This window comes from Eupeodes corollae, chromosome 1 (genome assembly GCF_945859685.1).
Source record: "Eupeodes corollae chromosome 1, idEupCoro1.1, whole genome shotgun sequence".
Taxonomy (NCBI): Eukaryota; Metazoa; Arthropoda; class Insecta; order Diptera; family Syrphidae; genus Eupeodes; species Eupeodes corollae.
In genome coordinates this window covers 3,968,789-3,996,573 of record NC_079147.1, presented here as the reverse complement: position 1 = coordinate 3,996,573, position 27,785 = coordinate 3,968,789, and the positions used below count along the sequence as shown (strand labels likewise).

The 27,785-nt window shown below is 33.7% G+C and overlaps 1 protein-coding gene across 1 annotated transcript in view; it reads right to left on the bottom strand.

The window, feature by feature from the left end:
• Window positions 1-27,785, bottom strand: part of LOC129953672 (octopamine receptor beta-1R-like) — a 141,247-nt gene that overhangs the window by 35,641 nt on the left and 77,821 nt on the right. Inside the window, exons 3-4 of the mRNA XM_056067001.1 lie at window positions 7,941-8,138; window positions 7,483-7,654 (exon numbers count right to left, since the gene is read on the bottom strand). Coding sequence (XP_055922976.1) covers window positions 7,483-7,654; window positions 7,941-8,138 — 370 coding nt within the window. The remainder of the gene's footprint in view (window positions 1-7,482; window positions 7,655-7,940; window positions 8,139-27,785) is intronic.

Below are 27,785 nucleotides of genomic sequence, written 5' to 3'. Positions count from 1 at the left end.
TGTCTGTTCTTAATTTGAATACGATGATATCTATTGCTACGTAGAAGAAACAAAAGGGCTCTACGGTGTTGGATTCCTTTTTAAAAAAGAACTAAAAGAAACAAATTTCCAACAACCAGTGTAACTTTAAATCAGAAACATGAAAACGACAATAATTTAAGTATAGTCACAGAATGGAGAGAACTGATGACGAGGAAATGCTGAGATTCTACAATAACTTAGATGAAATAGACACAAATAACAAAACTTGGAAACAGACTTAACAAGGAGAAAAGCAAACTTTGGGACCCTATGGCAGGAGAAATAAATGAAAAAGGAGGAATACTTATAAGATGGACTGAAGAAATGAATTTAATTGGTGAATCTTACCAAATGGTAAAACAAAGAATGAAATAGACAAAATTCTGACAAACAAAATAAAAACAATGAAAGACATTTCTGTGCTTAATAACTTAAGTAATAATAAACCATAAAACGTTAAAAACCAAGCGACAAATCCCAAATACTGTCCTATAACCAAACACTAACAAAAAAGATTAGCAAATTATCAATATCAAAACGAGACATACAAAACATACACGACGGATTTCTACGAACCAAACAACACTTACTTAACCAAGAAAAAAATGAACTTTATAAATTAAGAAAAACTATCAAAATATAAATAAAAAATTGAACGACACGATAGTTAAAGAAACGATAAGACAAATGAAATCAATGTGAAAAACAAAATCGTTACATTACATTAAAGTCAACAAGAATGGATAATCAGTTTAAAAACCGAAATGCAAACAAAATAACAAATAGAAAAGATTTAAACGAAAATGCCACTTACTCCTTTGACAAATATTTCTCCTCAACCAAGAACATAATTGACCATGAAAATATTGATAGCATAGATGCAGACCTCCCCACAACACAAACTGCCATGACAGTATTGAAAGGACCATAGACGATTTGATCGTCTACGGAAAATAATCTAAAATCATAACATCTCTATTTAACAAAATAATACAAGCACAACAAATTCCTAAAAAATGTAGAGAGAGAAGCAATCATAACACTAATACATAAAAAAGCAAAACAAGACGACTTATAACTACAGACCCATAAGTAATATTTCGACAATTTATAAGTTTTTTTCAAAAACAATCTACAAGAACATCAAGGAAGATTTTAACAAAGCACCTACAGTTCATGAATTAATTTATAGAAAAGTGCAATGAAACTCGACAACTAATATACTTTTTATTTATAGAATTCATTATTGAAGAACAAAAATATGAATCCAAACGATATGTGAAGACTGTCAACATCATATACAAAAATAATAAAGCACAAATAAAAACAGAGAGTACAGGACATAACTTAAGAATAACAATATAGGGGAAGATATGGGGACCACTTTCAACAACGTTATTTAGTGCAGAAAGAATTTAATTCTGAACGAAGAAAAAATTAAAAAGATGAAAGACTAAATACATTTATAAACTAAGAACTTAGAAAAAGCAGATTTCAACAGACGAATTACAAACAGCTGGAAACAATTCTGAAGCCACATACAGATTTAAGAACTATACCAAATTTTAGAAATACGGAAATATCTCCTTGACTCTGCTATTCTATCGGTGTTCACATATGGATTACAAACCCTGAGCTTAATTACAAAACACTTGACCAGCTTATGATCTTTCAGACGAAAATGGAATGAAAAATCCTCAATATAAGAACCAGCGAAATGTTATTCTACGTAGACCCAACACGAAAAAAGAGGCTGGGATGCGACCCACACTGATAACTTCCCACCGCGTCTTTCGATTTTTCTTGCTTAAAAGTTTGTAGTATACACGCACGCATAGGCATCTTCCTGAAAATCTTTTATTTCGACTCTAGGGTCCTTGAAACGTGTCGAAAAACGTCAAAAATTTCAATTTGACAAATCGGACCCATTACAATAACTTTCAATTATTTGTTAAGCTAAAACTTTATAAGATTTTAAGGATAAAACAATAAAGACTTAGATAATAATTTAGAGAATTTCCGTTGCTACCTTAGGTGTGTACAGTACAGGTAAGTATTCCACATTTGTATACGTACTTTTAGGTATAACTTAAAAAATAACCTTCAATAATTGAATTCGTTCAATATATTGATTCACAAAATCTATCTTCCAAGGACACTTTCTGCTGAATGAAAAAAGTAGATCCTCTTGGTTTTTCTTTAAGATCATTATAATTAAGATTTATTTTCAAACTCTCATCACCTTTATATCATCACGTGCACACAAATACATAAAATTCCATAACAACAATAACCATACCCTTAGTTGTTCTCTTATACCCACGTCTAAAGTAGCTACCACTTAATTAAAAGAAAATACATCTGCCAGTAGAACTTTAATTAGGTTCAAATCTTAAAAAAGAAAAACATCAATATAAAAAGTTTGTCTTTAGGTTTCACAAAAAGAATCCTCCTCTTCTTCGTTGATGCTTAATAAACATCATTAATGTTTTGTGATGGCTATCAATAATACAATTTGACCCTTAATGGTACCTTACCTACCTCACTGCGATTACATTATGCAAGTGCACGTCAATAGCATGGAAAGCCTTTTAAGCAAAAAACGGAGAAGACACAGAACCCGCAATGGCAGAAAGTGGGAACGAAGTAAAACCTATTATCTAGGAGAAAATGATTTCTTAAACAAATTAGAAACTTCGCAAAGATTTCTTATTATGCTGTGCTCTTGACACTTACAATAATATTGTAAGCAAGAAATATAAATTGACAGCGAAGTTATCAACTGACAGATAGAGATGAAGAGTGATTTAGAAAATTAATCTTTTTGTACAATGATATTCTCAATATAGCAGCTTGCTTATACTTAATAGAGAGTTCATTGAAGGTGCATTATCCTTATAACATAATGTAAAAAGAATCGCTAAGTGTCATAAACTTTCCTTGTAGTTAAATAGTGGTTAAATAAACACAAATATGATTTTAAGAAAATAACACTGCTCGAAAATATTACGTTTTTTCTGTCCGATACACTTAACAAAACTTTTTTAAATGGCTAAGATGATCTAAATTTTAATTTACTTTAAAATTTATGTATCCATCAGGTTTTTTAAATATGACCCTTTAAAAATTCTTTGAAAAACAACCAACAACGGGGTTTTTAAGTCTAAATTAAAATTTTAAATATCTCTTAACAATAAATTCTATGATGATATCAAAAAGTACAAATCTTTATTTTGTAGATACAATTTAAAATATTTCAGAATCTTACTTACGAGTAGTTTCCGGTAATTCTCATTAGTTACAAACTAATACGTTTTGACTCCATATGGAGTTTTGAGAAAACCTTTAATTTGATACTTTAATAATTTTGAAAAATGGGTTTTGGACTTAATTATTAGTGCTGATATCGAAGTCAAGTCAAACTTTAATTGTAACTATTTGCATGAACAAACATTTCTTTCAAAACGTTTTGGCTTTTTGGGTTGAAAACCGTTTTAGAATAAATAGCTTAGCGTTTTTTTCAGATTTTTTTAGGACAGGTGAGATCTAACAACTAATGAAGATTTTTCGAATACCATATATGAATACCAGGTGAATATTGAAGAAAGAGATTATAGATTATAACAATTACATATTATATTAAAAATAGCCTCAAAAGGCTTTTATATATGCGTTTTACCGAATTATAAAAATTAATATCTCGAAAAACCGACGTGATACATGTATTCATTTTGAAGTTTGGGGTGCTAGTAAGTAACATGATACAATCGAAGATTGTCGATCGTCGATCAACTCGAAAGAAACTATTTTTGACAGCACGTTATTTTAGACGAGTTCCGTTGTGACTTATTCTTTTATTCGGAGAGTGAGAAGGCAAAGGAGTGCCCTGTGCTAAAATCAAAAGAAGATATTTGAGTGATAATAGAAACCCAATCGAATTGAGTGAAAATGAGTAAATATTCAAACGGTAAAAAAGGATCTAGTATAACATTTGTAAATAAATTTTTTTTAACTTTGTGCAGCAGTTTAGAGTCTACAAGAAATGTTTTCACAAGTACTCAGCTCGTTAGATCTTCCAATATACAGAAGAAGATTATCAGTTCTACCAGTTCTATAGCTTTGTGCAATATTAAATCTCCTAACCAGTGGGAGTTACCAAACCAATGTTGGAACAAATGTGTTGCTAAGTATGGCACAGACAACAGTTTCCAAGTTCTTTCGACGAACTTTGAGTCTCCTGGAAAATAAGTTTTGTCCACAATGGATCAAATTTAATAGCTCTAAATTTGGAGACAGCAAGGAGTATTATTATAGGAAATTTAAACTTCCGGGAATAGTGAGATGCGTTGAAGGTATTCATATTTTTCCTACCTTGGGCAGTTTAAAAATTGTTCAAAATCTAAATCTAAAACAGTTCAATTTTATTGCCATCAAAAAACCTTTCAGACCGTAATTTTTTAAAATGAATAGAATGAAATTCAAAATATTTTTTAAAATCTTTGTTTGAAAAAAATGGTAAAATTTTATGGAATACAAATTTTCTGAGTTCAAAATACAATAATTGCTTTAGTTTCCTTATTACCGCACTCTAAAAGGGTTTTGTATAATATGCCAAAGACACATTGACTTTGAAAAAAAGATAGAGTGTGGCAGGCATTCCAAATTCGCTTAGTACGGCTTCAAAATGAATCTCTGTTCTTCAAAGCACGTCTGAATTTGAGTTCAAGGGAAAACTGTTGGGCATTCCTAGAAATGCGAGTATTAAGGTTCAATTACTTAAGGATAGGAATGTAACTGGCATTATACTAGGGAATAGTCGGTTAAAATATCGGACAAAAGTTTAAGTGATTGAGTTGATGATGTTAATTCCACTAATCATTTTTAAAAACTCATTTTTGAGCACTGTCCAAGGGGCTTAAGTAAGAAACTGGAGCACCAGAGATGAGTGTTATATTCAAGTTTCGGAGGTATATAGGTTTTGTAGATTGGAGACAGATCAGACGGAGACAACAATTTCTTTGCGTGTTGCTGGTGCACATACGAGGATATCGAGATTTTCAGTTTTGTTAATGCAAGTGTCAGTTATTAATAGTGGAAGGGGGGGGGGGGGGGATGAATATCTTGCTATACAAAATAGCATTAAATTCAACTGTTTCTATTCCCCATTGCACGATGCTGTACATATCAGTATGTAATGAGTTTATCATAATATGAATATATTATATTGTAGTTGCAGTTCTACATTCGAAAAGGAGGGATGTGAGACTTTAAACGAATTAAAAAGCTTAGAGTGCTACCGTCACCGAAATAATTAATTAGTTTAGAAGTTGCAGACAGGAGTTTTTTTTATACAAATGAGTAAAAGGGTCGGAGAGAAAACGGAGCCCTGAGGATTACCAGCATTTACACTATGGGTTTCAGACTTTAATCCGTCCGTATTGTACCGTATTGTACGTTCGAAAGAAATTTTCTAATTTAACGAAGAAAGGATTCGTCGGTACCAAAAGCATGCGTTTTCGATAGGAGTGCAATATGCCAGGCTATATCAAATGCCTTTGAAATATCAAGTGCAATAATCTTAAATAAATAAATAAATTAGGTGGCGCAACAATTCGTTGAGAATTTGAACATAGTGACTTTCATCTCTCAACCATTCCTTTTTGCGAGTACTTTTTTCAGAGATGGAGTACCCGTAGCATGATGATAAGTGCTGGTTGGGTTCGATATCCCGGATTTTATATTCCCGTTTCTTAAAATCCCGATTCTAAAATCCAGTGTTTTATAATCCTGCTTTTTATAATCCCGATTTTTTATAATCCCGCTTTTTGTAATGCCATTTCTTGTAATAATGTTTTTTATAATCCCATTTTTATTATTCCTATTTTGCAATCAAAACAACTAGTTTTGACTGCAAAATCAAAATAAGAAAAAGATTAAAACAAATTAAAAATGAGATATTTTTCTAAATTCATTTTATTGTAACCTTTAATGTATACAACATATCACAAAATAAGAAATATAAATAAAACAGTATTCTTTAAAAAAAAACTCAAATCAATTAACAAAGTCAACGATAGCAGTAAAATTGTTATTGAGAGGTAGATTTGCTGTAAGATGCATATTTTTTGTGCAAGAGTTAATATTGTTAACAAAACAAAACAAATTACGATGTTATAAGATTTTAGTCAAGTATCTTCTATAAACATATATAAAAATCAATGCACTTTTCGTTGTAATGTAATTCGTGGAAGTCCAGAGAAGGTTTGTACATAGAGATGTATACGAAAATTGACACTGAATATTAATATGCGTATTCACCTACATAATGATCAACTGGCCAAGAGTTATCACAATAATCGTTTGAAATTGGTCATGGCAAAATACCAATCGACAGTACCAACGGATTGATCACTTTACTAAACAATTTTTTTACAATTGCGTAATCTATAGATGAATTAATTGAATGTGGTTTTCCGAATATTCTTCAGAATTACAGAAATCATAATTAGTTGAGAGAACGCACAATTTTAGTACCGAAAAACATTTCAAATTCAAGCGAAACTGCCAGGTCTAGTCACTACATATAAATCATTTGACAGTGGTAGGAATAAAGATGAGGAAATGAATTATCCAATTGAATTTTTAAATTCATTCAAAGGGTTATAAAGGGACTTTACCAAAAAGATAAAAAAATGGAAAAAAAATAATCGACTTTTTCTTCCTCTTTGAATATTTTATGTTCATATTTCAGAGTATTGGTTTATATAACACATAATACTTAAATACATATTATACACATCAACACATGTATTTGGTTTTTATATTTAAGGACAAACAAATTTTCCAACCACCAACAGTATCGAAAATAGATCTTCTTCTAAAGTTCTAATTCGTTTACATATTTTAAAATATGTTTTAGGTACATACACATTATAAAACTTATGTGATTCTTTATAAGGAAAATACTTAACCGGAAACTCTGATTTGCTTATCTTTGTGAAAAGGGAATTACTTAGGATAATCATAAAACATACACAAAATCCCCAAAGACCTACAAAATATTATAGGCACTGAGTTTTAATGGAATATTCAGTAGAATGGGGTCAAGTTTGTTTTTGTTATGTAAACCATAATGTCCCTTGGTTTGAAAAATCTTAAACATTTTATACGAAATTTCCAATAACCTCCACTTTATTTGCTTAGGAAACTCAAAAAGTAAAAGAACGTACAGACATTTTGCGGTGGAATTGTTTAACTATGAATAAACACCAGCTCTTGAGGTGCGCCGCGCCGTACCGTTGCAAAGTTTTGCTGAAAGTTTTCCAAAACTTTCCTACTCCTGGCATCATTATCTCACACTCATATCATTATATTTATCAGTATCATCATCATCATCATCATCAACTTCAAGTGCCTAAGGCTAATATAGAACTATTTGCATTTGGAACATAGGATACTCACATGAGGATTCGTTTTCAGGTGTTGCCAGTTGGCTTCTGTGGTATACCATCCCAGGAATATGGGAACAAATGACAGCAGGGCAGGTGACAGCCAAACCACTATCAGCATGAGGATGACTTTGGTGTGGGTCATGATAAGCGGGTAGTCCAGTGGCTGCACAATTGCGTAATACCTGCGTACAATATACAACAATATATATCGCCACGATTAATTGGAGGAATCAGAATTGTGCTCAATTTATTAAGACATGCATCTCCGTCGCAACGTCGTCGTCTGTCGTCACCATCGCTGGATCACGCCCGGTCATCCTGTTTCTGTTCTAATTAAGAATTGAGGACAAACAATGGCCTGCCAATATTGGACGGATGCAAGGATGGACGACGACGGCCCGGCTGGCGCGGCGACGGAAGACCGAAAGATGGAGATGAATTGATTGCAAAAATAACTCAATAACTCACCTGTCGACAGATATACAGCACAGGTGCAATATACTCGCTGTGGAGAAGTAAACATCAAAGCTGTTCCACACGTCACACATGATTGATCCGAATATCCATTTACCGGACACCTCCACGGATGCATTGAATGTCATGGCACAAAGAGCCACCAGCATGTCTGCCACAGCCAACGAGACCACAAAGTAGTTCGTAATAATCCTGCAACAAATACAAGAGAGTGGAAAATTGAGAACAAAAAAGGAAAAAAAACGAGAAGGACTCAGTGCAAAAGGACCTCACAGTCAGAGTAATTATTATTTTTATTCTTCATGTTGTTTTGTCATGCTCCTAGCTTGCCTGCCTCCCTTCTGGGGGAATGCCATTTTCATTTTCATTGCAATTTGATTTACCTTGCCACTGACTGAGTACCTATCAACTCAAGACGAATAAGAAGAGAAATTATGTAACCATCCAGAGTCGGATTTTCTACTTTCCGTAGATGTACCCTACCCATCCAGTTGATGATGGAAAATAAATCCGTGAGTAATCCCAGCCACAAACAGCAAACTTAAGTGCAACAGCTCAAAGTTCTGAGCTTATTGGGTAAGATGGATCGGGCGAAAGGCTTGAAGATTTTTATTTTTATGAAAATGAGGCCAAATGAAAAAATATCTTAAATTAAAAATTCCTCTATTCAAAATATGGTATTTAAAAACTTGTTAGAAAACTGATGAGACTAATCATTCAAAAGCTAAGTACAGACGTTTATTAGACCTTAAATTATAAGATCTGTAAGAATTTTTTTTAAATGTCTTAAAATCGCGTGCATTTATATTATTATTTATTATGTAACAATACTTTTAAAAGTTTAAAGGCATTAACGTACGACGACGACGCAACGTTTAAAATGGTCATGTTCTTGTTTAAACAATTTTACATCTGTCTATGTTAGCAAAATTGTCCTCTTTCGTTAAACAGAACTTTAAAGTCTGTATTTGGTCTTTGATCCAACATTAATAATATTAAATTTTGGTGATAATAATATTTATCAACTAAACTGTCTTTGGGATTTAAGCGCGTTAAGGATCTTTGTAGTGAATTTGCATGGAGACTTATTCGTTCCATTTTTTTTTAGAAAGCAGATTTATTTGATTCTCCATTAATGGTGTAACCTGAGCTACTTCATATATTGTTTTATTGAAAACTACTTTTTATCTGGCTTCCTTAACAGTCCACAGCAAAATCTCAATACTTACCGTTCAAAAATCTCCAATTCTTTTGCTGCATTGTAAACCAAGTCCAAAAACCGTATGTTAGGATCGTTTTTTAGATTCGAAATTTAAATTTCTTTTAAACATAGACTTCGCATTGAATAAAGTTTTATGACCCTGTACGATCAAACAACTTTGACCGTCAACCTGGGAACTCTATTTTGTCTTTTCTATGAAAAAGATAGGTAGATCCTGGTTGAGATAAATTAAGCGAAATTACTTTAGATCCTATAACTTTTAAATTACTATATTATAGCCGATATACTATAAAAGCGAAACTATAAACTTGTAGCGAACGACGAAATGAAAATGCAGCGATTTTTCCCCTAAGGGTTTTTGAACAAGAAAAGAGTTTATTAAAGTTGAAAGCTTCTATTTATACATACATTTTATTGCAGATTTTTAGAGAGAGAAATTACGTTATTTTTAAGTAACATTTTTAAGGCGAATTCAACAATAAGTTATTATGGCGAATGGTATAAATGAAGCGCCAAATTCAAAAATAAATGTAATAAAAGTAGTAGAATTTATTCAATTTAAGAGTAAGTTAATTATTCAAAATTTAATTCAAAAATAAAGTAATTTATGATGATTTGAGCTCCAACATTCCGCCCCCTTTGAAAGGATCACCTTTCAAGACGGAATCGCCGCCAATTTGCGAATAGGTCTTCGAAATGTTCCTCGTTGAGTTTTAACATCGGCGACTCTTACTCGCCCATCAGGACCTTCGATGACTTTGGTGACTCTTCCCAAGAGCCATTTTTGGGGTGGTAAATTGTCTTCGTGAATGATGACCAAGCTGCCGATAGCGATATTTGGACTTGATGTTGTCCACTTTCCACGACCTTGCAGTTCAGTGACGTACTCGTTGGACCATCGCTTCCAGAAATGAGTTTTGACAGCGTTAATTCGCCGCCACCTTTCGAGATAGCTTATGTCGGATACCTCAGTCAATAGTTCGGGAATCGCCTTGAGAGAGGACCCGATCAGGAGATGTGCTGGTGTTAGGGCTTCGAAGTCGTTTGGATCTGTTGATATAGAAGTAATAGGCCTCGAATTCATGATGGCCTCAATCTCGACAAGTGCAGTTGACAGCTCTTCGAATGACAATTTGGCGTTTCCAAGGCTGCGATACAAATGACCCTTAGCGACTTTAACTGCAGCTTCCCAAATTCCACCAAAATTGGGTGCCCTGGGGGGTATAAAATGAAAATTTATATTGGAATTAGTACAATAATTAATGAGATTTTCTTGGTTGGATTTTTTGAACAACATATCTCGCAACTCGCTTAGTTTTGACTGTGCGCCAACAAAATTTGTCGCGTTGTCACAGTGGATGTCTTTGGGAATACCTCTACGACCTATCATTCTTTTTAATGCTCCTATAAAAGCGTCTGCTGAAAGGTCTGATACAGCTTCTAAGTGAACCGCTTTCGAAGCGAAGCAGACAAAAACTGCCACATAGGTTTTATAAGGCACCTTCCCCCTGATTTTGTAGTATGTGTAAATAGGACCACAGAAATCAACCCCACAGCATAAAAATGGACGTGAAGATGTTAATCTTTCTGCAGGCAAATCTCCCATTACTTGGTCATATAACTTCGGTCGATATCTTGCACAATGAGTGCACCTTCGAACAACGCTGCGTGCCAACTGTCGAACATTGATGATCCAAAATCTTTGTCTCGTTAGCGCCACAAGAGCCTTTGGACCTGCATGGTAGTTAGAATAGTGCAAATGTCGAATAAGTTCTTTGCTGAAATTGCAATCTTTTGGAAGCAACATCGGATGTTTGTTTTCCTCTGGAATGTCAGCATGTTTCAATCTGCCACCTACTCTCAACAACAAAAGACCATTTCTGTCCTCGATAAAAGGACATAACCATTTTGTCGATCCTTGAAGTTTTGAGTTTGATTTTACTGCCTGGATCTCCTTCGCAAAATACTCCATTTGTATGACATTAACTATGGTGAGTAACGAATAATCTAACTCCCCAGCTGTAAGGTATCGACCTGGGAATGGAATCCTCAGTAATCGTAAATTGAGATATCTTTTTACGTAAGCAAAGATTCTCAAAACTTTGGTGTACGAGCTAACCTTTTCAATTAAATTGAGATAATAGTTTTTGTCTTTTTGACAAACTAAAACAGTTTTCCTGTGTTCTAGCAATAAATCTTCTGGAGGAGGAGAAGCTCCTAATGAACATGGCCACCTTTCTTCATCCTCGATCAAGAAATCTGGACCCCTGAACCAAATTGAACTTTTAAGCTCTTCCGCTGTACATCCTCGAGAAACTATATCTGCTGGATTGTCAGAAGTTGGAACATGTTTCCAGACCACCTCCTTTGTTGTGTCCTGGATTTCAGCTACTCTATTACCAACGAAAGTATTTAGCTTCGAAGAATGTGTGGATATCCAGTGCAGAACTATTGACGAATCAGTCCAAAAGTAAGTTTCATTGTAGTGCTTGACGATGACCCTTTGTATTGTTACCCAAAGTTTGGATAAGAGATGTGCTGCGCAGAGCTCTAGGCGGGGAAGTGTTCTCTTCTTTGCAGGAGCAACTCTGGATTTGGCGACTAAAAGTTTCACTCCTACGGACCCACTATTGTCAATGCTCCGCAGATAAATGCAGCAGCCATACCCTTTCATAGATGCGTCTGCGAACCCATGTATCTGGAATCTGATATTGTTTTCTAGAAAAACGTATCGAGGAATTGGAAGATTTTGAATTGAGTTGAGATCTGTCATGAATTGACGCCACTCTGTCTCGAGATTTGGAGAAATATTTTCGTCCCAATCGAATTTTTCTATCCAAAGCTGTTGTAGCAGTATCTTAGCCCGGATAATTATTGGACTAAGCAAGCCCATTGGATCAAAAAGAGACGACGAAAGCGAGAGAATAGATCTTTTTGTGTATTTTGTATAGACCCGATTAGGTTTGTATGAAAAAATGAATTCATCAGCACGAGGGTTCCAAGAAATACCTAACGTACTGGTGAGATTGGATTCAGTCAATTTGATGTCCTTTGGTGTAGCTTCTTCAATTAAAGCGATATGATTGCTGTTCCACTTCGAAAGTTCTAAGCCAGCTGTACTCAAAATTGAAACGACTTCATTCCGTTTTTGACAAAGAGTATCCAAGTCGTCTGCCCCAGTTAGCATGTCATCAACGTAAAAGTCCGACTTAAGAACAGCAGCACCTTGACTAAAACGTTCGACGTTAATTTCAGCCAAATACTGAAGACAGCGAATTGCTAAAAAGGGTGCAGATGATGTGCCGTAAGTTATGGTATTGAGCTGGTAAGTTTGTATTGGGGTATGTTCGTTTTCTCTCCATAAGATGAATTGGAATTTCCTATCCGATGGATGCACAAGGAATTGCCTATACATCTTAACGATATCTGCAGTTAGCGCGTATCGATAAAGTCTAAAACGTAGCAAAATAATCAAAAGCTCATCCTGTATAGTAGGACCCACCATTAGTATTCCATTTAAAGAAATTTGTGATGATGTGCGGCAAGATGCGTCGAAGACTACACGTAACTTTGTTGATACGCTATCAGGCCTTAATACATATTGATGCGGAAGATAATAATGATCTTCATCAAGGTTTGGATTGGGAACTAGAGACATGTGACCTAAACGTTCGTATTCTTTTAAGAAATCAGAATATTGACTTTTTATTGATGCATTTTTGGATAACCTACGCTCAAGCGACAAAAATCTTCTAAAAGCAATATCGTAAGAGCCTCCAAGACAGCTAGGATGTTTTTTGAAAGGTAGTTGTACCATAAGCCGACCGCTAGGAAGCACCTTAATTGTGTCTATGAAATGCTTTTCGCATTCATTCTGCTCTTCAGACCATATTGACCGTAGACCTTGAATTTCTTCAAATTCAAAGAATTTTTCAAAATATTTATCAAGACCAACTTCAAGTGTATTGGCTACGCACGATGCTTTCTTTGTAGTGTTGTATTTTGATTTGTATCTTCCAGATACAATCCATCCTAATGCAGTTTGTTGCAATGATGGAAGACCCTCTCCGAGTTTTATCTGACCTGATTCTAATAAATCGAAGAAAGCTTCAGCCCCTAATAATAAATCGATTTGTGACGGTTGATTAAAATTCTCATCAGCAAGCTCTAAATTAGAAGGTAGATTCCAACTGCTTACATTGAGAGATGCTTCAGGCTGATACCCAGTGATGGAAGGTGCAACTAAAAACTCGAGAGAAATTTCAAAGTTGCTATATCGTGAACGGATTGTTGATTGAGTTTGATATTTTATTTTTGTTTCAGTCACTCCTATTCCGACGATGTCAACATTCTTACGATGTTTCCTTAGACCAAGTGAATTGGCGAACTTTTCATTAATAAAATTGACTTGTGAACCAGAATCTAGTAGAACCCTACCGAGTTGAAAGCCTTCCGATGAGTCCTTGATAAGAACTAATGCTGTTGCTAAAATAACTTGTGCTTCAGGAACTTGCTCTTTTTCCATTGCGGAATGAGTTGCAGCTGATGTGCTTTGACCAGATGTATCTGAGGGAGGATTAATACCAGAATTGGTGTCTGCAGGTTGAGTCCTATGCAAAAGGCTATGATGTGCTTGTTTGCAAGTCTTGCACTTATAAGACGATGGACATCTTAATACACTATGACCCTTCCCTAAACAATTCAGACACAAGCCTAGTTTTTTGGTTTTCCAAAATCTATCCATAACCGAAAGCTCAAGAAATTTTTTACAATTTGTAATTGAATGGTTAAGGTCTCGACATAAGATACAGGATCGTTGGTTTGCAGCAAGCGAAGTTTGTGGGCGATGAGGATTTACTATTGTTGGCTTTGTTGATGAATGTTTGTTGAATGTCTTCACGCATTGTTCCGAACGAATCTGCTTGCTATCTCTTGCTTCCAAATATTGGCACCGTTTATTGAGTATGCTTGCACAATCCTTCCAATCCGGCAACTTCTTATAGTCCAGTTGTTCATCCCACTTCGATTGTGTATCTGTGTCAACCTTCGACATCGCAATATGAATTATTATTGCGTTACAAATATTCTCATGCGATCCTATAGAAAGTAGCGAACTAATCAACGCCGAAATATTGTCTACCAAGCTCCGTAGAGAAACAGAAGAAGCTTTTTGAACCTTAGGTAATTCGATCAGCTGTGAGATATATTCTAAGAAAATGAGGCAATCATTATCATAGCGCTCTTTCAAACTAAGAAGTGCCTTGGGATAATTGGCTTCCGTGACTTGAAAAGCCTTAACTGTGCCAAGAGCTTGATCACTCAAACAAGAAAGCAAGTAATTAAATTTTTCTATTTTTGTCAAACTTAAATCATTTTCTACCAAATTGTTGTACGAATTTATAAAATTTTTATAGTCTGAATATCTTCCACTAAACTTTGGTAAACGTTGTTTTGGAAGATGACTAATTGTATGTGGGACAGTAGAAACTGTCATGTCTGCGATACTACTTCGTCTACCAGTACCCAAAAGCGAAAGAATTTTAGTTTTTGCGGTGATGTACAAATCTTCTATTTCACCTCTACTAGTATCTGTTGGTAATAAAACTTCTATTTTGGTTTGATATGCTAATATTTGTTTAAAATACGACTCCAAAATTCCTAGACGACATTCAAGTTCAGTTGAAGTTAGGGCGTTAGAATTGGATTCCACGATATTCTTTATCCGAGATATACTTCCTTTAGTAGAAGCTCGTTGTTGTTTTAATTCATCAAGTGTTGGTTCAGCCATTTTAGATTTTTAATTTTCTATTATTCTTTAAACAGCGACAGTAAAACAAAAACGATTATAATTTATTGAAAATTCAATTAAATTTATTCAACAAATCAAAAATGCTAGGTGGCAACCCTGTTGTAAAGAATAAAATTTCCCAACAAAAAACTGTCCCAACAAATAAAATCTCACGGCGAGTTGAATTCAAAGATAGATTGTGAGAATTGAGATTAATCCAAAATCCAATTTTAACAAGCGAATTTATTCTGTACTAAGAATTTCTTTTCAAAGCATTGAAGGTTAAACCTACGAAAAGGCAAAAGTTGTTTAATGCATTTCAACGACAAAAAAATGCTATTCAAAAAAGCTCTATCAGTGAATTGATCATGAAGCAAAAATCTCCCCCGACGACGACGATGATGGCGATGATGACGATGATGACAACGTTGACGACCTGGGTGATGATGTATTGGCGAAATGAAGATCGATGCACTGATATCAAGTTGAAATCGAATCAGGTGTGTATACCATGGAGATGTTATGTGGCTACGATAAGAGAGTACGAGCGAATAGAGCAAAGCGATAAATGAAATCAATGATGTTGTGTGCCGAAATGTTGATCTGTGCACTGAAATCGAAATCAGGTGTGTATACTATGGATCCTATTTGTGGATTGTAAGTAACGAGAGAACGAGCGAATAGAGCGAAACGATATTATGCAATGGTGTGGTGAGTGCGTCAATGGGTTAGTTTTCGAAAATATGTTGGAAACGAAAGCTTTTTAATATTGTGTGAATGTGTGTGTGTGTTTCGCCCAAAAGTGGATCGTAATTACACTTTTGTGGATTTTATCAATTTTTACGTGATGAAAGCACCATAAATTATGCGGATGCTGATTATGGTTAGCGAATGAATTTATGTTCGATATATGTTATTTAGTTTATGTAGTTTTATATTTAAATATTTATTTATGAAATTTATTTATAAAGCAGGATATGTTGTTCATAGTTTTATTTAAATATAGTTAGAATATATTTTATGTATGTATATAGTTTAGATATATATATAATGTACATTTGAAGATTTAGGTAATAGCAAGTTAATGGTCTTTTTTGTATGTCGAATGTGCGTTTTTTTTTTTTTTTTTTTTTTGTATTTAGCTTTTATGTTGTAATTAGCTTTAAAATTATGAATTATGATGCTGGAACAACGCACATTTGAATAAAATTCAGACCGGACATACCTGGGTGGGAATTTTTATACTTATTTCCCACAATTTTCTCTGGCTTTTTAACCTGCTGGTTCGTCTTCTTCTGGGATGATTGATGAGAGTTTTCTCCTTGGATTTTGTTCTCCTTTCTCCTGGATTTTAGCACCAACACCATGCACTCGCGACACGAAACCGATAGCGCGACGTAACCGATGAAATTTTCACTTTTAATGCACTAATTTATAGTTTTTTGATTAAGTTTATAGTTTTTATAGTCACTTTTAGTGCAAGATATATATAAGTTTTCACACAGAATTTATTTCTTTTTAAATTTTGTATAGGAATTTATGTGGATTACCACTTTAAACACGTTTGGGCGCCAAAAATGTACGATCAAACAACTTTGACCGTCAACCTGGGAACTCTATTTTGTCTTTTCTATGAAAAAGATAGGTAGATCCTGGTTGAGATAAATTAAGCGAAATTACTTTAGATCCTATAACTTTTAAATTACTATATTATAGCCGATATACTATAAAAGCGAAACTATAAACTTGTAGCGAACGACGAAATGAAAATGCAGCGATTTTTCCCCTAAGGGTTTTTGAACAAGAAAAGAGTTTATTAAAGTTGAAAGCTTCTATTTATACATACATTTTATTGCAGATTTTTAGAGAGAGAAATTACGTTATTTTTAAGTAACATTTTTAAGGCGAATTCAACAATAAGTTATTATGGCGAATGGTATAAATGAAGCGCCAAATTCAAAAATAAATGTAATAAAAGTAGTAGAATTTATTCAATTTAAGAGTAAGTTAATTATTCAAAATTTAATTCAAAAATAAAGTAATTTATGATGATTTGAGCTCCAACAGACCCTATTACTATCGTCGCCTTTTTAAGAATTGCTTTACCGTGTTTATTAAAAAGAAATAGATTTTGAAAACTTATTACTAGATACTTTTTTTTCGATCGGAATGGAATCTCGACGTTATTTAATTTAAGGCGTAATGATATGTTTTATTTTTCCGCTAGATGGTGTCCTCTACCACTGGGGTTTCTAAAACAAGTCAATCCCCATTTGCGAGTATTGATTTTCAATATCAATCTTTTAAAACAATTTTCTACAATTTTGTTAAGAGCTAAGATTGGGCGAGCGTCTGTCAATATAATTGATTCATCACCAAAATGCCAAGATCCAGGTTCATCGGAAATGGAATCTTAAAGAGGAAAGTCTTGCAGCAAAATATTGAACAACAATAGCCCCAGTATCGATCCCTGGAGAACACCTGAGTTCACTGGGAAAATATCTGTGTATTTAAATTTATATATTTGTTAAGCTATTAAGCCAATCGGTAAAGTTCAAATAAATGAATAGCAAAGCAAATCAAACATTTGTTCAAGGTCAATATCTAAGCTCACAATACACTTTTTATTCCTCAGATTATAAATTAACTTGTCTCCTTTTTTAAAAACAAACTGGTTATTAGGCGCCAGTTATAGCTATCATTGGTTTTCATCATTGAAAAAAAAAAAACATTGGAGTTTTATTGACAGGTCGTTTATAGCTATAAACAAAGAAACAGAAAAGTATCAGCTGTTCATGAAATGAATTTCCGTCCGAAAAATAAAAACATACATTTTTAGAGAAATATCGACTCAAAAATTTTGCCAGATGGATTCACTGATATCTATAACTCACCCCTTAGGAATTAATCTATTTAACGGATATAGGATGTCAAAATGCATTGGATTCCTTCGCGACCTGAAAGAACTGCGGGCAGTACATCGCTTATCACCAACAAAAACAATATTGGCGACAGATAACAGCCCTGTCTGACTCCGCTTCGGATTTAAAAATCATCTGACAACCTATCATCGTTCAGAACGCGACACTTGGATTCATCATATGTTGCTTTAATAATAGCAATTAGTTTTTCTGGGATGCCTCTCTTCCGTAAAACTAACCAGATATACATACTCCCTGAAGACTCCAGTTCCTTTCTTCCTTCTGAAAGCCAAGTGTTGTTGCTTGCTTCTTTACGAGCGAGTATTCTGTCAGCACCTGAAATGAAAACATTTTTCACAACATTCCAATGGTGATCGATGTTGTTATGTACTGTGCTGCTGATTGTTCTAATTTCGTGAGACAGGTGGTCCCTGAATTGTTGACGGGTCCTGGGATCCTTTATTAAGTGGTGGTCACGGGCAAGTCCCATGTCGGCGCCTTTATTTAGATGCCGATGGTATAAACTTTTGAGTTGTCTTAACCAAATTATTCTAAGTTCAATTCATAAGACGATTGCTAAGCTTAAGTTACTATTAAGACTTTTATGTTAAATATGTTTTTATGTTAGATATGTTATTTTCGATTGGCAACACAATAGAGGATAAAGATACATAAAGACTGGATTGAAACTCTTGTCAGTAAATAAGGTAAATTGATATTTGTCTGTACCTAATTTTACAATCTGAAAGTTTATAAGAAACAAAAGTATTTATCCACCAAATTTTTGACATTTATTAGCTACATATTAAAAAAATCAGTTGCGAAAGACTTTGGTGTCAAAGCATAGATGTTGAATGTGTCCTAAAAGTTTTTTACTGAACACTGTTTAGAAATAATATGGGAAAACATTGGCTAGCTGATAATCATTGTTTAAATGCTTTGTCCATTCCCAAAGCAGAAGTTGTAAAGTTTATTTCCTTTAAACTTCTACTGTTTTTAAACAATCGCCTTTTGTGGAATTAAAAACAAACCAACTTATTTTTGAAACTTAGGAACTCTACTTCATATTCTAAACGATTGCAATTTAAATTTTATTTGAAGTCAGCGTTGTGTATGTAGTCAACTAGTATCCGTATAATATGAGAAAATGTTGGTAAATTCGTCTTAAACTACAAGGAGGCGCAAAATCTGTCAGAAGTTCGTATAATTTTTCCAAATGTTAGCAGTTGTCTTTGACATTTGTGGAAAACATAAATACACGAGTGAACAAATTATAAACGTTCTTCATGATATTCACTCTGAACTAGCAACTTTTGCTTCCCTTTGAACAATCACACTTCTAGGTGTCGTATTTTTAAAAAGAAAGATTGTGAAGATGTAACAAACCACAAAGGCTTAAATGTTTAGGAATTTGTTACGCCTAGAAGGAATACAATTTTTAAATCAAAAGTTATAATGTGGCCTTAAGCCTTTTTATGGCATAATCCAGCCTTGAAATCTTAGGATTTAGGAAAAGAAAAAAACTAAAGGATGTTATGACTACATCTAACTGCTAACTGACTATGGGGGGTTGTTGGCTCATGACTGTTTTACTCTGATGAGATGGTTTGAAAATAGGGATCTTGCGGTGGTGGGAAGGTCATGGTTGGGGCGACATTTTGGCGCAAGGACAAATTGTGATGCTTTGCGAAAAAGTTTGCACAGTTTTATGAGCAATCTTCTTCGTTGGAAAGTGCACTCTGCTGTGCACTTTTTTTTATTTTAACTTATCTTATAAATTGTACATATACATACATATAGGGGGCTATATGTGCTTCTGCATGTGTATTATGTTATCTTGTCTTCCTATGAATGCTCAAGTCCTTTTTCAAGGCAATTCAAGAGCGCATTGTATTTGTATTTCATTTCGTTTCGTTTCGATTCAGATATGACCTTGTTATGTGATTCTATTTCGGTTTGTTATTTATAGTGTCCAGGCCAGGAGAGAATGCAACGTGCAACTATACTAAACAATAATGTGTTTAAACTTTAATGTCGTAAAATGTCCATTAGGGTCTTCAAATGGAGGTAGAGGTAAGCGAGTAAGTTCTTCCTTCCTTCCCAATAAATTCATCTGATAAAAAGATTTGGAATGTTCATGGGAATGCTTTATCATTCTATTTGGGATTAAATTTAGAGTGAGGGAATTATTCCCTGAGATAAAAAAGGCAGATAAATTCTTGGAATTGTTTTGTTCTGACAACTCGTTCTTTTTATTTTTTTCAATATATATCTCTTTCTATTTGCCCATGAAAAGAATAGTTGCTATAGAAAAGATTTTTTGATAGGATGGTTGATAGCATGCCATGATAAAAGAACTTTGAAAACTTTTCATGAAATTATAATATAATATACATGATGATATTACTTAATTTGTTCATTCATTCTGTAGACAGGGAAGAAATTGTCTTAATGAATCAGATTTTAGGCGAAATTTTTTAGAGCTTGGTAAAAAAACTAAGCAAGAAGGGAGTAGAGTTTGATTTGTTTGCTGTGTAGTTTAATCTTGTGATTAAATATGTACACAGATATTTTAAAGAAACTTACATAAAACGTTGATTTCCAATGCTTACTATGAATGTATAGAAGGATATTTTATGCGGCAACAATGTTAGGTTAGGTAAGGTTAAAGTGGCTGTCCGTGAAGGAGTAGGACACACTTTGGCCGGTTAAATGGGCCATTGTGATACCACATAAATATTGAGGCTTTCTTCTAAGCTCAATGAAACCAGTGTGAGCCCCTTACGAAACGTGAGAAAGAAGCTAGAGCAGGACATGTACGGAGAAGGTACAGAACTTTTTCCACTACTTTCTCATCCATACAGCTTCTGCAAAAGTAAAGAATTCGCCCAGCGGCGCCACCGTGGCGTGCTATTTTATTCGACAGCTTCCGGTTATGATACCTATTATGGAGCTTATATTTGAAGGATTGAGAGCAGTAGTGGCGTAACCCTCATTTTTTCAATTTTGAGTTTATTACACTAACATGACCAGAATTAAAGTTGTTTTCTATTCAAAAATGGCATAGCTCATATTTGTTCATAAACGTACACAAAATTGTTGAAATATTGTTTCTGCACGCAATTTTTCGTAGGACAGAAATGGCGTAACCACTTCTGCATTATGCATTTATTTTTTTAAATTAATCAATTCCAAACACATAATTTCTGCACCAAAATTGTACAGTAAGCGAAATCAAACATGAACATGCATTTTAGAAAAGTGGAGTTGGCTAGAAATGGCATTAGAGATGATACGGCAAGAGCAAAGTAATCTAATGACATTTCCGTAATTCCATTTGATCTAATGAAAACCTTGCCAACTCCAGATATTTCAAGGGGTTTGTACTATAAGAGGCAGCTTTGGTCAAATTGTCTAGGTATCCTTGACATGATAAAGAAAAAAGCTTACATGTATTTTAAGGATGAGTTGGTTGGATCAAGAGGTCCCCAAAAAATTGGCAGCTGCTTATTGCATTATATTAAACATTTTGGGAGTACCTCAAATTTAATTATGTACACAGTGTGTGGGCAAAATAGGAATTTTAGGTTGTTCGTTTTGTAAATTTGTAAAAAAAAATTGATCACAAATTTCTGTTGAGTAGCCACTTTTACTTACCTTGTAATCAAGACTTTGGTCTTATCAAAAAACAACAAAAGTATTAAATAAATTTTTGGCTCTATGGACTGGTATAAGGTTATAGCAGCAGCAAGAAAGAAGGATCCATTAAAATTATTGTTATAAATAGATCTGTGATGTTTTCGACAAAAAATTTTTAAACAAATATAACAAATCCAAAGATTAATGTTAATAAGATTAAAGTGGAATGGCTTAAGATTCAATGGCTTCAATTTTTGAAAGAGACCCCCTTCAATATTTCTAACAGTACGAAGACGTGCTTTTTGAAACTGTGGTATTAAAAATAGAACATCTACAATAATCACATATCTCGAATTACTGTTTCCAAAAGGAAATGCCGTAAGTGAAGCGAAAAAGAAAGATTTACTCGACTTACTAAATTTTATTCCGAAGAGTTACCTGCACTTTTATAAGAACTTGACAACTGTTTCTACAGACAGAGCCTTTAGCTTAGTTGAATACGTGCATGATAATGAAGATTGATAGTTTCATAGCAGTCTTAACTCATAACTTGTTAATATTTTGTGCTTAGAAATTCATAATAAAAAAAATGTAATAACTTGTATTTTTAATTATTGCTGCTACTAACTTACTTTTTAAAAATTATTTCTGTATTCAGAAAGCAGAAGTGCTGTAAGCCACATAAAATCCAGTAAATCACACATTTACAGACAGTATTAAAATCTAAAATAAGTGATATTCTTCCATATATGTCATAGCTGAAGTTTATCAGCCATTATTTTAAATAGGAAAACAATAATAAACAATTGTTTTTCTTAAATTTCTTTAAATGTGATTTTCTCAATTAGTATAATTTGGGGTTACGCGCCACTTATGCTCTCAATGCCTCATATGAGATCTGCTTAAAGATAGCAAACACCTTGGTATTTTTAAATCTAGAGTACGCTTGATGTTTTTTGTGATCTTACAATTGGTGATGTTATTCCACCTCATGTTTGCCTACTTCATAGCGTCTTGCATTGTTATGCCAGCATTTGCCAATAGTTGTAGAATGGGTTGTACTGTACCATTTTTGGGGGTTCATCCTGGAATGTCTCTATTGCCCGACACCCAGCAACGGGTGTTATGGACTGTTATAGAGTTTGTAGAGATAGAGCCCAGACATTTGATTGCGGCCCGTAATCTGAGGAAATACGGATATCAGATGTTGATATAACGTTTTCTTTAATCCAGGACAAAGCTTCTTTTATCGCTAAAAGTTCTGCCTGGAACACACAATGATTGAGAAGGCGAAATGAGAAAATAACAAATTGGATCTGATAAATGATGGAAAAATATTACAAAAATAGACAATGATGATCGATTTTTATAAAAGGAAAGCAAACCTTAATTGCAAAATGGTTAAGTGTGTACGTTACAATTTGTATAGCTTAAATAAAAGAACTAAATTTTAAATAAATTACATGTCAACTCGTAATTGTGAAATAGATACCTATTGGAGGGCGACAAAGTACAAATCTAATATGAACGTATGACATAATACGACGGATGTATATTTATTTATACATGTGTGCATGTATAGGGTGTGCCAAAATTAAGTCAAGATTCGAATTTGTTTTCATTTGCATACTAACAATATTTTCATCATTCAATTAATCAGTGGACTGTCAACTGGCAATTCGCTGACAATAGCCAAAATCTTTCATTTCAAAATTATCTGTTGACAAACAACATATTTGCAACATTTTTCAAATGTCTTCAGCGACAACATTAATATCACGACAAAACAACAACATTTAATCTAAAAAATGTTAATTGGAAAGAATAATAAATATATTAAAGTAATGAATTAGGTGGCGCAACAGTCCGTAGAGAATCAGGGTGACTTAAAACTCTGAACCATTCCTGTGTATTTCAGGGAGTTATTTATGCAGAATTCGAACGACACATTTGGAAAATTCATGACAAGAATTACTCTTTGAGGATTTATCAATTCCTCACAAGAAACAATACCAATTAAAAAAAATATTAGCTGGCACAGGAAGGGATGGAACCAAGGACATCTTGCATGACAGTTCTACGCACTTACCATCAATGGTATACAGAATAATAAAACGTTACACATTTCAATATAAGATTTAAAATTCATAAACATATCAAAAAACAAATTCGAATTTCTGATAGCGCCAATAGAAATGCACTTTTACTATCTTCACCCAAAATATAAATAAAGTGTCAAACATGTTTAGTTTAGTCTAATTCAACCATGAATCGTCTTACAAACTAACAACGCTGGCAAATTATTGAATTTTATTATCAAAATGCTTGCTCTGTTAAGAAAATTCATCGCACGCATCTTCCTTTTATGGTCAGTTTAATCGACCCGCTGAAGCGGCTATTCGGGTTATTGTGAATTACAGTGTTGGACATTAAACCACCAACACGCTTACGTAGAGTGGGAACTGAAAAAAAACATCGCAGCTGTATCGGCTAGTGTTAATGATGACCTTCAATTTATCGATTCGTCGCCGTTCTCAGCAATTGAGCCTCTGTTATTCAACAACGTGGAAAATTTTGCGGAAGGACATAGGTGTGATGCCTTTCAAAATAAAGCTGGTGCAAGGATTGAAGCCGAACGACTTACTGTAACGTACAATTTTTGTTAAATGGGCTCTTGGAAAGTTTGCCGAAGATCCACTTTTTTACCGAAAAATTGTGTTCAGCGACGAAGCTCATTTTTGGCTCAATAGTTCGTAAATAAGGGAATTGTCGACTTTGGGGGGCTTTGTTAAAACTCGTGTTTATACAGACAAGCCCGCTTCAATTGACGCATTGGAAGACAACATTGAAGCATTTGCTCGTGAGATACTGGCCGAAATGTTTGAAAGAGTAGACCAAAATTGGACTAAGCGGATTAACCATTTAAGGCGCAGTCAAGGTCAACGTTTGCATGAAATAATCTACAAAACATTAAATTATATGGACCGTAATATGGGTTGAAATAAAGACTTAATGCATTTTTCTGAATTGTATGTGTATTGCGATGGAAGAAGGGGCTGGAAAATGTATACAAGACAAAAATGGAACTGCAAAGCATTATAAGAGATGCAGCAGGAGTAATGAAGACAACATACACTATACGAAAAAAGTCAAATTGGTCATGTGAAAATCTTAGAAAAAAGGCATTTGCATTGCTTAATTTCTTTAGAAAGTGCAACATTGATTCAACTCGAATTGACTACATCGACACCTCAAAACAGTTTAAAAAGTTTGGCAGAGCAAGAAAGTTAAGCCAATGCGAAGACACCATGGAGTTTTGGACACTAACAAAAAAAAAACGAAAATGAAGGATAACTGCATTTCTCTGGAGGACTTAAGATTCAATTTTTCAGGATTGCTAAATATATCTTCGGAACAAATAGTATGGAGTTATGCAACACCACATACCGAAGATTATATCCTTAATGAGCAGATAACGGTTTTGGAAGTAGAAAGGGCCCTAGAGTCACTTAAAGACGGCAAAGCAGCTGGCACAGACGGGATTCCCGCAAAATTCTTCAAATATACTCCCACGGAATTTAAGCAAAAACTGGCGCAAGCACTCAATATCATCTTAAGTTTTGCTGTACATCCCGATTGCTTCGATGAGGCTATTATATGGCAAATACTTAAAAAAGGTGACCCAAACGACCCAGCAAACTATAGGGGAATATCATTTCTTAATGCAAGTTCGAAGATTTACACTTCAATACTAAATAGAAGGCTTATTAACTGTATCAGTCAGGGTTTCGGAAAGGATATTCTTTGATAAATTATTTATTCTTGGATGCATAATACGGAGCAAACTCAATCGTAATGCTAAACTTTATAGCTTTTTCGTTGACTTTAAAAGCTGCATTTGATACAATTGACAGAAAAACGCTGTTCTATAAACTACCAATTAGGTATAACATTATTAAAGTCTGTTAAAGCACTGGAAAAACTTTACAATCAAACGACAGCTAGCGTTTATAATAGATGTGGCAAATCAAAAGAGTTCCAAAAAAAAACCAGGACTATGTCAAGGATGCAAACTCAGCCCATTGGTATTTGCGTTATTTCTTGAGGACTTGGTTGATTAGCTTCCTTGTTGAGTGGATTTTGAAAGCTTAAAAATAAAAGTAATTATGTATGCTGATGACATTGTCATTTTGGCAGAGTCTTTTGAGCTTTTGATCAATAGGCTATATTATAAGTATTGTAAAAAATGGGGACTGGAAGTAAATTCTGCAAAATCTAAGATAATCGTATTCCAAACTGGTGCTGCAGGTCGAACTGCAAGAGGAGAAAACTGGTAGTATGATGAAATAGTATTGGAAGCAGTCAAGGATTATGTTTATCTGAGAATGACTCTCACGTTTAAATTGAATATAGACAAACACCTCAAAGCCAAGGCTGATGCTGCTAGAACGGCTATTAGCTCGAACTGGAAGAACATTTTCAATAATAACAACGTACCAACAAATGCCAAATATGAAGTTTTTAACGCAACTGCAAAAGCAGTTCTGTTTTATGGAGCACTGATCTGGGGTGTTCGGAAGTACGAAATTGTGAAAAATTTTCTTTGATTCTTCTTTGAAAAGTATTTCTCCTCCCTCTAAGTACGCTTAAGTACATGTATCATTTGGAAACAGGGCTTTCGACACTCTTTGTATCAACATTGGAGCTGAGCGCAGACTATGATACAGCTGAGCGCAGACTATGATACAGATGATTAAAATGGACCGAAACAGATTACCAAATATTATATTGAGAAGTGTCATGCGTCGAAAAACTAGATTCAACAAGGATTGGATTGATTTTGCTGCAAATTGTGGTATTATTCTCGAACTGAATGGATGTACTGGTCTCCAGATGAAAAAGAACTATACGATGTTATTGTTTTTACTAAAAGTCATGTATTTTCTTGGATTTTGTAAATCAAATTAAAGTAAACAAATTTTAATTTTTAAGTAAATGTAAGTAAAGTAATTTTGTTTCGATCAAACTAGAAGTCACAACCACTCTCCTTTTTATTGTTTGATTGAATTAAAAGTAAATTATGCTACAAGTCAATAAGTAACAATTACTTGAAAAAAAAAACTAAAAATTGTATGATTTGTATTTGATTGATTTATATTGAATTGAATATAAAATAAAATAACATTGTCACTCGGGCAGACGACATTTTTGTCATGCCTCATTATTTATTCCTTAAACCAAAAAATGTATGTAATATCTTTATAAAAAAATACAAAGAGTACTCAAGTTCAGTTGTTAGAATATTTGCGCCTATTTACAAAATTAAGAAGAAAAACCATTAAGCGCTGATGTCTTAATTACTTACATTATCTTTTAATGCTTATTACTTTTAGATAATTATCCCAATTCCAAAATTTTCAAAAACTTCTGACCTCTATTAAACAGATAACACAAATAAGAAAAAAAAATTAAATTTTACAGTTCAAAAGAGCATCAATAAAATACAACAGTTTTTATATTAACTTAATTAGATGAAAAGGCTTATGGCTTTCCATATTTATACAGGATGCTATAATATTAAAACATAGCTGGCAAAAATATATGAAATATAGAAAAATTATTTAATTTTTGAATAATGCCCATACTGTGATAAAAGAACCATAAAAGATATAAATATGTGATAGTGTGTGTAGTATCTGTAGAGTTATGTGTGTGGGACTTCCTCTTCTTGGCTACAATAATAATGTCTTAACACATTTATGTTTATTAGCAATTTTCTTTTTCAATATCCTCTATAACTAAATATTTACAAATTTGGAACTTTGACCTCCATAACTTACAACAAACACGCTAGATTTAGATTTTATGAAATGTCAAAAGGAATCCTAACCAGACTGCAGTCAAACAGTTTTAGTTTAGATTGGGAAAAGTTACAACATCACCAATTTTCTTTCCTGTTGACAAAACTCGCCAAAACTGAAAATCAGTTACCGCTCTTTGGTAAATCAGGTGAGACGATGATATAAACACATTATCAATTTTTTCCATCGAACTAATAAAGCGGTACCAGAAGCAAAATAATGGGACCGTGTATTCATACTCAAATCAAATTAAAGAAAACAAAAGCATGTATTCACCTTCAATTTACATCTATTTATTAGAAGAATAAAATCAAATTAAAAGTTATTTAAAATTTTAAATTCAATTTAATTCTTTTCGTCACACCCTGTAGTAATAAGGTATTCAAAGGATACCAGTGAAAGTAGATA